The 12,279-nt window shown below is 58.3% G+C and overlaps 1 protein-coding gene across 4 annotated transcripts in view; it reads left to right on the top strand.

Annotated features, from left to right (window-relative positions):
- Window positions 1-10,178, top strand: part of NISCH (nischarin) — a 35,957-nt gene extending 25,779 nt beyond the window's left edge. For 3 of the 4 annotated variants that reach the window (XM_023249494.2, XM_003982305.6, XM_045051083.1), the window contains 8 exons: window positions 873-997; window positions 2,116-2,165; window positions 3,040-4,437; window positions 6,167-6,584; window positions 7,103-7,259; window positions 7,773-7,901; window positions 8,381-8,542; window positions 8,959-10,178. In XM_023249494.2, the coding sequence (XP_023105262.2) occupies window positions 873-997; window positions 2,116-2,165; window positions 3,040-4,437; window positions 6,167-6,584; window positions 7,103-7,259; window positions 7,773-7,901; window positions 8,381-8,542; window positions 8,959-9,569 (3,050 nt within the window). In that variant the 3' untranslated portion in view covers window positions 9,570-10,178. The remainder of the gene's footprint in view (window positions 1-872; window positions 998-2,115; window positions 2,166-3,039; window positions 4,438-6,166; window positions 6,585-7,102; window positions 7,260-7,772; window positions 7,902-8,380; window positions 8,543-8,958) is intronic. The other variant, XM_045051076.1, reaches the window with a different exon arrangement.
- Window positions 10,179-12,279: the final 2,101 nt, after the last annotated feature.

A 12,279-nucleotide genomic window follows, 5' to 3' on the forward strand; every position in this document is an offset into this window, starting at 1 on the left:
CCTGTGGAAAACAGGCCATGGGTGCCAAGCACGGATTGTCCTTGCCAGCCACGGAAGAAAACAGCCTGGAAGAAGGCCTGGTCGAATGAGGGGATCTGAGCCCTTATGTGTCTGTGAAGCTCAGCGGAGATGTCATGTTACTGGGGGGGATGGGGCCAACTTCAGTCATTTCCCTAGAAAGAGGCTCTAGGAGTGAACACGTTTCAGGCTCTTGACGGACATACTGCCAAACTGCTCTCCCAGCGGGCAGGCCAGCTCATGCCCCACTGCCCACCTCTGCCCAGTTAGGCCAAATCCAGGCCATGCAGTCAGTCAGACTCTTGCCAACGTGAGGCGAAACAGAGGTCGTGTTCCAGCTTGCCCTTCTGTGGTTCCCTGTGAGAGGGTGCATCGCTTCCTGCGTTCTTTCTGGCGGCCATTCCTTTGTGGGATGTCTCTTCATCCTGTGGTCTCCTAACGGGGTTTCCAGCTTTCCCCTCCCATTTTTGATCTGGAAGAGCCTTTTATAGATTAAAGACACACACCTTTATCAAGTACTGCAAGTACTTTTTTCTCATTTCATTTCACTTTGTTATATCTTAGTTTTCTTACAGAAGTTTGGTTGTTACATAGTCACACATGTATCAATTTTTTCCTTTGGGTTTAGGTTTAGAAAGTCTGTCCCTGCCCTGAGGTTAGATAAACAGTCATTTGTTCTTTCTTAGAGTTTTTTTAAAGATTTCCATTTTTAATGTTTTCTTCTGTGATCCATGCGGCTGGGGTAGGGGGTCTGAAAAGGCCCCAGTCAATGCCGATAGCCTGAGGGCCCAGCCCTGTGTGTTGAATGGCTACTTTCCCTGCCTGCCCTGCCCGCCTGCCCCTGGTCTCTCCAGGAATCATGTTCGTGCAAGAGGAGGCCCTGGCCAGCAGCCTCTCATCCACCGACAGTCTGACTCCTGAAGACCGGCCCATTGCCCGGGGATGCTCTGATTCCTTAGAGTCCATCCCTGCAGGACAGGTAACACCCTCCTCCTGCTGCCAGGGCTTGGTTATCTCTGTGGACCACCTCTTCTGCCTGGGGCTGTCCGGAAGTAGGATGTGCCTTGGCTGGAAGTAGGAGGTGGTCTGGCTGGAGTTGGGGCAGATGCTGTCTCTGCTTGGTCCACTGTGCTTTATGATGAACGGTTTATATTCCCTGTCTGTCGTCTGTCTGTCCGTCTGTCTCTCAGGGCTAATAGGAACAGGCAGTTCTCTCTCACTATGTCCTGGGGGACAAAGCCAGTTGGTCCTTAGCCCCTGTGAGTGGACTCTCCTGCGAAAGGCAGTTCAGAAGGCCCTAAGTGGGGATTGTTTGGGTCCTACACCCATCAGGAAGAGCTTCCCTCTCCCCTGTTGCCTGGTGTCCTGGGCTATTCTGCCTGCTCCTGCCTGTTATCCTAGCAGTCTGGGACACACTGTGACTCCAGCACCTCCTCTGTGGCTATAGCTGAGGGTTCTGGAACTTCTCCCTGAGTCCTGGGAAGAGAGGAGGACGGCCAGTGTGATGTGATAGTCTCGTGTGTGGGGAGTGTGCTTGGTACCTGGGCCTCCATCCAACCCCAGCTGTGTTCAGCAGTCCAGAGTCATGGTCCTGTGACCCTGGGCAGTCTGTGGGGTCCTCGCTCTGTCCCCACACTTCTTGGCACTCTTCCCGTCACTCTCCCCAGGGTCACACAATAGGAGGTCCTGGGCCTTCGGTCCTCCACACTGCCCAGAGACCATTGGGAGTGCCGTGCCAGGTGCTGCCTAGCCTCTTTTCATCGAGTCCTCTCCTGGCCAGTTGCCAGATTGGTAGACTGACCATGTGGAGCCTCTCGGGTGGCATGAGGAGCACTTAGATGCCAGACCTAGAGGCGCATGCTGAGTTGTGGTATGGGGGCGTGGGCTGGGGTCAGACACATGGGCAGGGATCTCAGCCCTGCTGTACACTGGTCGGGTAACTGGATGAGTCTCTGCCTTTCTGGGCCCCAGAATCCATCCCCGAGGGAAGCGGGATGGTGAGGGGCAGGGGGTGCCTGGCTCAGGGTCAGGCACCCAGTAAATGCCAGGGAATGGCTGTGGCAAGTAGGGGGCTCACTTCGTGTCCTTCTCTGTCAGGCACCTTCTGATGATTTACGGGACGTGCCAGGAGCTGTTGGTGGTGTGAGGTAAGGAAGAGGTTGAGAAGGCATTCTAGGCCTCCTGCACGTGCCCAGCTGTGGGCTAGTGGGAACCAGTTGGATTTTGTTAAGGATCTGTTCATAGGAGTCCTTCAAAACTGTTTCTTCCTTTAAATAAGCACCAATGAGGTGGGCTGTGGTCTGTTTCCAAATGCTAATCCCTGAAGTTGGCTTGACACGTTATCCCATACTAGGGGTCAGCAGGTTAAGGACGATCTGGTCCACAGCCTATTTTATTTTTTACAGCCTGTGTGAGCTAAGAATGATTGTTCTATTCTTAAGCCACTGTTAAAAAAAGAATATGTAGGTGGGGTGGCCCCCAAAACCTGAAGTGTTTACTTTCTGACCTTTTATAGAAGTTTCCCAATGCGATTCTCTATATGCTTTTGCATAAGGGGAGCAGTGGCCAAGAGGAGCTAGAATTTAAATGTGGAAAGTCCAAAGACCCACCTAGCTTACTGCCTGACTCCCATCCCAGAGGCTCCTGGGTGCCCCTGAAGGGAACTGTTGTCAACCAGTGACTTCAGGCCCTTTAGCTCTCGTCTTTGGGGCTCACGGCCAGCGTCTGAATGACCGAGAAGTCTTTGTGGTGCTTCTGTTGGGGGATCCTGCGTGGTGTGGGTAGGACAGTGCTGGTGCCTGTGGGCCGAGTCCTGGGAGTATGGGCTGTCACTGAACTGGCAGTCCCAGCCTTCTAGCACCTTGGCTCCCCACTGGGACGCTTATTGTGGGCTCGGGACAGGTTCAGCTGTTTAGAAGGCTTGGGAGACCCTTGAGGCCAGGGTGCAGCAGAAGGTTGTGTGTGTGGGTGGTAGGGATGGCCCAGCACAACATACCGTTTACCTGGCCTCTCCCCACACAGCCTGGAGCATGCAGAGCCAGAGGTCCAGGTGGTGCCTGGGTCCGGCCAGATCATCTTCCTGCCCTTCACCTGTATTGGCTACACGGCCACCAACCAGGACTTCATCCAGCGCCTGAGCACACTCATCCGGCAGGCCATTGAGCGACAGCTGCCTGCCTGGATTGAGGCTGCCAACCAGCGGGAGGAGGGCCAGGGCGAGCAGGGCGAGGATGAGGACGATGAGGAGGATGTTGCTGAGAACCGCTACTTTGAAATGGGGCCCCCGGATGTGGAGGAAGAGGAAGAAGGTGGCCAGGGGGAGGAAGAGGAGGAGGAGGAGGAGGAGGAGGAGGGCGAGGAGGAGCGCCTGGCTCTGGAGTGGGCCCTAGGTGCAGACGAGGACTTTCTGCTGGAGCACATCCGCATCCTCAAGGTGCTCTGGTGCTTCCTGATCCACGTGCAGGGCAGCATCCGCCAGTTCGCCGCCTGCCTTGTGCTCACCGATTTTGGCATCGCCGTCTTCGAGATCCCACACCAGGAGTCGCGGGGCAGCAGCCAGCATATCCTCTCGTCCCTGCGCTTCGTCTTCTGCTTCCCCCACGGTGATCTCACAGAGTTCGGCTTCCTCATGCCGGAGCTCTGCCTGGTGCTCAAGGTGCGGCACAGCGAGAACACGCTGTTCATCATCTCGGATGCCACCAACCTGCACGAGTTCCATGCTGACCTGCGCTCGTGCTTCGCCCCACAGCACATGGCCATGCTGTGCAGCCCCGTGCTCTATGGCAGCCACACCAGCCTGCAGGAGTTCCTCCGCCAGCTGCTCACCTTCTACAAGGTGGCGGGTGGCGGCCAGGAGCACAGCCAGGGCTGCTTCCCCGTCTACCTGGTCTACAGCGACAAGCGCATGGTACAGACGGCCGCCGGGGACTACTCGGGCAACATCGAGTGGGCCAGCTGCACGCTCTGCTCAGCTGTGCGGCGCTCCTGCTGCGCACCCTCCGAGGCCGTCAAATCGGCTGCCATCCCCTACTGGCTGCTGCTCACGCCCCAGCACCTCAACGTCATCAAGGCCGACTTCAACCCCATGCCCAACCGCGGCACCCACAACTGTCGCAACCGCAACAGCTTCAAGCTCAGCCGCGTGCCACTATCCACGGTGCTGCTGGACCCCACACGCAGCTGCACCCAGCCGCGGGGTGCCTTCGCAGATGGCCATGTGCTCGAGCTGCTCGTGGGCTACCGCTTTGTCACTGCCATCTTTGTGCTGCCCCATGAGAAGTTCCACTTCCTGCGTATCTACAACCAGCTGCGGGCCTCGCTGCAGGACCTAAAGACCGTGGTCATCGCCAAGAGCCCCGCGACCGGGGCCCCGTCCCAGAGGCCCCTCGTGGATGGCCAGCCTGCCGAGGGCAGGGCCAGGTGAGACTGAGCACGGGCTCTTGGGGGAAAGTTGTGGGGGGGACCGTTTCTGAGACCGTTCGCCCCAAATCACATCTCTGAGCATCTGCGTGAGTGGGCCCAGGGTGGGCCCGGCTCCTCTGCTCCTCTTTGACTTCTGACCAGCCTCAGAACTGCTCTTGGCTGCCTCTGACACCCAGTACCAAGCCTTACCCTGGTGGTAAGCCATATACCCCTCTCCGGGAGAACTGGTCTGCTGAGGGGCTCTTTCTCTGTGTACCATTCTGTAAATTCCTTCCAGAGGAACTTGTTGGCTAAGAGTGGCAAAGTGCGAAGGTCTGAGTTTGTGACCTGGGTGGTCCCCTCGTTGAAAGCTCCTTTCCTTCTTGCGGCAGGGGAGACAGGGAAGTAGTGGCAGCTTTGTCCTGTTCTTCCTCACTTTGCTTCTGTCCCCAAGCCTGACTTCCCCCCATCTCCCTCCCTGGGTTTCCCTCAGGGCCATCTGGGGCTGAGGCTAGAGGGAAGCCTGTGGGCAGCCGTAATCATATCCTCAGTTCACCCCAACCCAAGCCTCCAGAGGGACCTTGTGCCCTGGAGGGCACACCTGCCCACCCCCCCCCCCCCCCCGGCTTCATACAGGCTGGGGCTTCCCCAGCTTGGGCAAGAAAACCCTTCATCTGTTGGTCCTCCTATTCTCTGAGATACAGCCTACCCTCATTTTCTCTTCCATCTCTATGAGCAGTGGAGACCCTGTTCTCACCCCAGCAGCTCATACAGCCTGCTTCCAGTCCCAGTCCCCCAACCGGTGTTCCCAAAGGGCTTCCAGCCTCTCTCTGGATGAATCAGGTACCCTTCTTGGGCCCAGCTCAAGTCCTGTGGCCTCCAGAGAGACACTCAATGTCTCCACACACTTCAGGGTCTTCCCCTCCCTGCCCCTGTGCTGCGGCTTCTAGTGGTGACACCTTGTCTCCATTTCCCTGCTGTCCCCAAGCCTGGCTGAAACCTGCCCATAGTAGGGACCGCGTGCAGAAAACAGGTGCCCTGCTTTTCCCCAGCAGATGTATCTCTGTTGCAGGACAACAAGGAGACAGCCCAGGGATTTCTGCAAGATCAGGGTCCCAGGGATTTCTCTCAACAGATGGACTGTCCCAACAGAGAGGATGATGCACAAAAGACCCCGTCAGCCTGGGGCATGTAGGCCAGTTGCAGGGTCCTCCCAACCTCAGGGGTCCGTTCCTAACCTGAGCTTTAAGGGTTCTGAGCATTGTTTGGTCTTGTACTTAGAACAGACCAGCAAAAACCCAGTGTGGCCACGTGTATATGGCTAGATGGGATGAGAGCCTGGGCTACTTCAGGAGGACCCAGAGGCAAACTGAGGAACAGTTTGGTTTTGGTTGTTAATGTCTGTTTGCACTCAGGTCCCAGGCCGTAGAATTCTACGGATTCTAGAGCGGCATTTCTGACACCTCTACCACCTTCTGAAAATGCATTTTTAGTCCTTGGGCCACGTATATCTGGCCATCCCAGCCCTAGGGTACCAGATGGTCTGTCTTTCTCCTGTCTACCCATCTCCCTTCTAAGAGAAAGGGCCTGGCACTTTCCCTTTGTTCTGTCTTCCTGTAGGGAACCCAGACATCTCCAGGTGACTTCAGATGTGGCACTTGGTGGACATGAGGTTTTGTGTGTGATGTGACCCTCCGCCTGGGGTCCCTATGTTAACACAGTGTTTCTTGGGGACTGGGGGATGCAGCAATGACCAGCGTTCCCAGGAGGTCCCGGTGGAGGCTCCAGCCCCGGACCCGGTGGAGGCGCCAGCTTTGGCCCTAGCCTCGGTGGAGGTCCCAGCTCCGTCCCCGGCAGAGGCCTCAGACCCTGCGAAGACCCCAGGTCCAGTGGAGGCCTCGCTTCCAGCTGCGGTCCCAGCAGAGGCCTCGGGCTCAGAGGAGTCCCCAGTGGAGACCCCAGCCCCGACCCCAGCTGCCCCGGCCCCAGCAGAGCCTCTGGTACCAGCGGAGGCCCCTGCTCAGTACCCAAGCGAGCAGCTGATCCGGTCCACTTCCGAGGAGAATCAGATCCCGTCCCACCTGCCCGCCTGCCCGTCGCTCCGTCACATCGCTAGCCTGCAGGGGAGCGCCATCATCGAGCTCTTTCACAGCAGCATTGCCGAGGTAGTGGCCCCAGAGCCGGGCTCGCTGACTGGTGCTCATGTGGAGAAAGGTGGTACAGTTGGTCCTGGGAGCTGTGGCAGGGCTTGGCTTGGGGTCAGCTGCAGGCTCTTGGACTTCTGTGCTGGCTTTCCTCCCTAGCTTTAGCTGGTCACAGCTTTGAGGACCTGGGGAGGGAGGTCCTGGGCTGCTCTCCCTGGTCAGTTGTTTTTCCTGTCACCACCTCACCCTGGGGCCACCCCTAGCCTTGGGCCCCAGGCACACCCCGCCCCACATCCATCTCCCACCCTTGAATTCTTCTCTGCTTCCAAGTTTATAAATGCATTGACAAGATGCAATGAGGGTCTGGTGTCTCCCCGTCTGGGATTGTGGGCATGTCACCGGTATGTGCAGGTCACCAGAGCAGTGGGGCTGATGGGGGGTTGCCCTGCCCAGAGCTGTTTTCAGGTACAGCCTAGAAGAGAGTTGTGTGCCCCGGCCCTGCTCTGCTGCAGGCCCAGACCCGGCCTTTCTGTATCCAGGTTGAAAACGAGGAGCTGAGGCACCTCATGTGGTGCTCAGTGGTGTTCTACCAGACCCCGGGGCTGGAGGTGACCGCCTGCGTGCTGCTCTCCACCAAGGCTGTGTACTTCGTGCTGCACGATGGCCTCCGCCGCTACTTCTCAGAGCCACTACAGGGTAGGCACCAGGGCCTGCTGGCACCCAGGAGCTCAGAGCAGTGCCTGAGGAGACAGGCTGGGCTCTGTCTCTGTAGCTAGCTGTGTGGCTTCAGGCAGCAGCGATTCAGCAGGGCTGGGCAGAGCGTCCCTTGTCTGAGGAAGGGGGTTGATAACCACGCTCTTTCCTGGAGCTGTCACAAGAGACCAGAGGCCAGGGCTTGAGTCCGGGCCCAGTGAGTACCCAGGAACTGGCAGTGACGAGGAGGGCTTGGGCAGCCTCTGTCCTGTGGGGCCTCGGTGGGAGCCTTAGCTAGCGGCCTATTACAGGGCTCCTCGTGACTCTGCTGAGCCAGGCAAGACGTTGCCCCTGAGGCGTCGTGTGCATAAGAGGTAGCAGTGGCTCCTTGCCAGGCCTCAGCAGACCAGGCTGGCCAGGGGCACCCCTTCCTGCTGGGCACAGCTGTACACCTGGGACCCTTGGGCTCCCCTGGCACAGTCAGCCCCACGCTTGGTTCCTGTATTTCCATCATAGATTTCTGGCATCAGAAGAACACGGACTACAACAACAGTCCCTTCCACATCTCCCAGTGCTTTGTTTTAAAGCTTAGCGACTTGCAGGCAGTCAACGTTGGACTTTTCGACCAGTATTTCCGGCTGACGGGTGAGTGACTGCTATGCTTTTTCCTATTTTGGGTGAAGGCCAGCGTCACCAGTGGGCTTCCACCTTCCCCATGTGGGTGCGTTATCGCAGGCTGGGTTATCTCTGCTCCCAAGTCCGTTCACCGGAGTGGGAGGAAGCGGCTTCAGGAACTGCTGAGCGTGCAGAACCCCCCAGGGCTCAAGCGCGAGGCGGGGACCAAGGCAACCAAGTGGCTGACGGGCAGGCAGAGTGGGCCCAGGGCTCACGGGCAGGATGTTTCTGACTCACACTTCCTGAAGAGAGAAAGCTAAGCTTTTTCCCTAATGCCTCTGCATCCCCTTCCAGAAAAATGTCACAGCCCTTCCGGCCTGAGAAATAGCTATCTCTCCAGGCCTCGTGATGCTTTCCCACGTGGGCCCTCATGGCTCTGTGGTCTCGGGGGGCAGGGACAGAGCCCAGGGGTGGCGGCTTGCAACCGTGACCGGCCCCTTCTCCTGCAGGCTCCTCTCCGGTGCAGGTGGTTACATGCTTGACACGGGACAGCTACCTGACACACTGCTTCCTCCAGCACCTCATGGCCGTGCTCTCCTCCCTAGAGCGCACACCCTCCCCTGAACCTGTTGATAAGGACTTCTACTCTGAGTTTGGGAACAAGACCACAGGTACCCCCCACTTGGCTCAGGCTGCAGACAGGCCACCTGGGCCGATGTCACCGACCTCCTCCCTGACCCCAAGGGCTGCAACAGACCCCAGAGCACCTGTCTGTGCCCAGAACCCCTTCTGCCTTCTCACTTTTTGTCTTTCCTGCTTAGCCAGCTAGGGTTTCACATGAGCTTTTTCACTGCAGAGCCTCTATCCCAGCAAACCCTCAGCCACTCGGCACATGCATCTCAAGCGTCTGCTCCGCTTTGAGCTGCTGGCCCGTGGGTGTCCTTCCCAAGCGTGGGAGCCTGGAGCACTCCCCCGCTTCTGACAGCCCCTTATGCCGCCATTCTGTGTGGCGTGGGTTTGCTGGTACTCCGGGCCCCACAGCAGGCAAGTTCCAGGCTCTAGCCCCGGTGGCCATCTCTCTCTGCAGGGAAGATGGAAAACTACGAGCTGATCCACTCGAGCCGCGTCAAATTCACCTACCCCAGTGAGGAGGAGATTGGGGACCTGACTTTCACTGTGGCCCAGAAGATGGCTGACCCAGAGAAGGCGCCAGCCCTCAGCATCCTGCTGTATGTGCAGGCGTTCCAGGTGGGCACACCGCCCCCTGGGCGCTGCAGGGGCATGCTGCGCCCCAAAACGCTCCTGCTCACCAGTGCTGAGATCTTTCTCCTGGACGAGGACTTTGTCCACTACCCATTGCCTGAGTTCGCCAAAGAGCCGCCACAGAGAGACCGGTACCGGCTGGACGACGGCCGCCGTGTCCGAGACCTGGACCGCGTGCTCATGGGCTACCAGACCTACCCACAGGCCCTCACCCTCATCTTTGACGATGTGCAGGGCCGTGACCTCATGGGCAACGTCACCCCGGACCACTTCGGGGAAGTAGCAGACGGCCCTGCCAGCAGCAGCCAGGGCCGTGAGGTCCAGTGGCAGGTGTTTGTCCCCAGCGCTGAGAGCCGCGAGAAGCTCATCTCGCTGCTGGCTCGCCAGTGGGAGGCCCTGTGTGGCCGTGAGCTGCCCGTCGAGCTCACTGGCTAGCCCGGACCACAGCTGGCCCCTGCTGCCTGCCATGCCCACCCTGGCATCCACTCAGGGCGGGAAGCAGGCTCTCTTTGTCATTTTTAAAGCGTTTTTTCCTCCCTTTTGGGTACCTTCATTTGACTGTCCAGAGAATGTGAACATAGGTGTTCAGTTACTTCTTTCCAGTACTGGGAGTGAAAGCGCCGGCACCCTCCAGGACCTCCATGTGCCGCCAGCCTCCTGTGGTCTGTTGCCTGCCCTGGTGCGGTGTGGCCAGCATTCTAGTGTCGTGTCTTCTGTCGTGGGACTGTTATTAACATGTGGCACCATGGGTCCGATTTATTCTTCTTTGTGTCCTTTCCTGAAATGTCCAGTCACGTGCTGTCATTGTGCTGTTTGCTGCTAATCGTGAAGCTGGTAGCAAAATACATGTCGGAAGCTCCCGCCCCGTGCAGTTTTCCAAAGTGGAGGCCTCTGCTGGTCCAGACAAGTGGGAAAGCCCCATGGGGGCAGGAGTCCCCAGGCCTTGGGCTGAGAGGGATGGGGACAGGGGACCTAGAGCTACCAGCACCGAGTGTGATTCCTGTTGCCTGTTTTCTCTACTCCAATAAAGCAGAGTTTGACACAGTCTGGGTCTTTTATTTCAAGGGGCACTGGGGTCCCAGCAGGGCACTGGACCAGGGCAGGGCTGGCATGAGGAAGAGGGTACCCTAGAGAAGCAGGAAGGTGAGCTACGGGGGGCAAGGAGAAAGCGGGGGAGGGAGAAGGGCTCGGAGGGCAAAGGAGCTGCTCTTCCAGGGTGGTGCTGGCAGGGGAGTGCCGGCACAGGGGAGGTGTCAGGGGACCCTTGGGATCGGGCCGTGCTGAGCTGGGGTTAGACCCTGAGCCTCAGGACACACCTGGTACATGGGCTCACTGGCTTTCTGCTTCCTGCAGGTCTGGGATGTCACACCTGGCCCGGCCCCAGCTGAAGCTGCAGTCTGTTGTGAGGGTAAGGCCTGGAGTCTGGGATTGTGTAGGCTGGGGCCTGGGTGGTCTCACCGGGAGCGCTGGCAGGAAGATGGCCTGTGGGAGGTGGCGCCAGGTGGTGGATAGGATGTTCCTGTTCTCAGAGAAGTGGGGGTTGCCTCAGGGAGCCCTGCCAGACAAGGACCTGGGATGTCTTTGGGAGCCAGTCCCATGTCTCACCCTTTCTCACCCCATTCCTACCCCCAGAGTGGGGCCCTGGAGAGTGAGGAGTCTCAGTTCCCAAGGCCCTGGGGCCATTTGGGTCAGGCAGGACTGGAGAAGAGGTGAGTGGAGGGTGATCAGCCCAGCTTCCAGCCTACAACTCCTGTTCTTCAGGAGGGTCTGCAGCACTCGTCACCCTCAGGAAGGCTGCCCGGGGCTGCGGGGCGGGGGGAGCCACATTTGGGAAGGTCTCTCCACTCACAACCTCCCCAGCCAGATTTCAAAAGCTAGCCCAGTCGATGGCTCCTCCAGCCAGTGAGGGGAGAGAGGCCTGCTTAGGAGGAGGAGAAGGAGGAGGAGGAGGAGGAGGAGTCAGGTGACAAGGCTTCTCTCCCTACCAGGCTTTTATTGAAGACATTTACGTGGCTACCAGCCTCTATCTGTTGTGTGTAAACAGGGATGGTGCCAACCAGAGGCAGGGTTCATCATGCCCAGGCCTGGCATACACAGGCCTCACCACCTGGGCTACTGTTCCCAGGCCCCATGGACCAGCATGATAGTCAGCCCTTGCCTGAGTCCGTGAGGACAGAATCTACTGGCAAGGGGCTGCGCTGTGTAGTGCATGGGGCCCTGCAGGCAACAGACCTTAAGCGTTGAGAATGGGACCTTAATACTGATTAGCCAAGCAACCTTAGACAAGTGCCCCAGCACTGAGTCTACTTTCCCCACCAGTAACAGGGATGATAAAGGTACCTGCCTGCCTGCCTTCATTCACTCCACAAATCTGTACTAAGCATCAACCGTGAGAAACAGCCAGACACCATCCGTGCTTTCCCATAGCTGACATTCCATCAGAGGACAGAGAATAAATGAAATAAAGTGTCAGCTGGTGGCAAGTGCTAGGAGGTGATGGTAGCTGGTGACCCTTGCTTGACCTGAGGCTGGCCTTGGGGTGAGTCCCTGTGAAAGGATCTGGGGGAACAGCAGCAGGTTAGGAAGTGGAGAGGCTCATGGCAGAGCAGGCAAGCTCAGGGGCTGGTAGAGGGGTTTGGGGTGCAGTGGGAAGCCAGGAGGCTCCTTGGGAAGAGGAGGAGGGTGCAAGAACAAGGTGGAGGGTGTGGCTGGGGCAGGTGAGCCAAAGAAGGGTCTGATGCGCTGTCTGCTTAGCACGGGCCCCGCACCTGCTCTCAGCAGTTGGCAAGGTCAAGACAGGCAGACCTGATTCAGGGGCTGCCCTACCCACAACCGCCAGAGCCCCCCACCCCCAGAGCCTATGAATGATACAGCCTGGGCTTGCAGACAGGGGCTGGACGGTTGTTTACATCGGAATTTGCTTCACACCCTCTGATAAGCCCCAGGCTTGTGGCTGCTGGTGGGCTTGGGGGCAGTGATACCAAGAGGAGGGTCCCAGGCCAGGAAGCCCCAAACAGGGCCCAGGCTGACCATGCAGGGGTCAGCGGCCAGCACCTTCCCTTCCGCCTGCAGGCTGCTGATAGCAGAAGGAAATCCTGGCGGGTTCCTGTGGGGGTGAACTGGCGGGGCCTCCAGGCTGCTTTTA

The sequence above is a fragment of the Felis catus genome, chromosome A2 (assembly GCF_018350175.1).
Source record: "Felis catus isolate Fca126 chromosome A2, F.catus_Fca126_mat1.0, whole genome shotgun sequence".
NCBI classification, from domain to species: Eukaryota; Metazoa; Chordata; class Mammalia; order Carnivora; family Felidae; genus Felis; species Felis catus.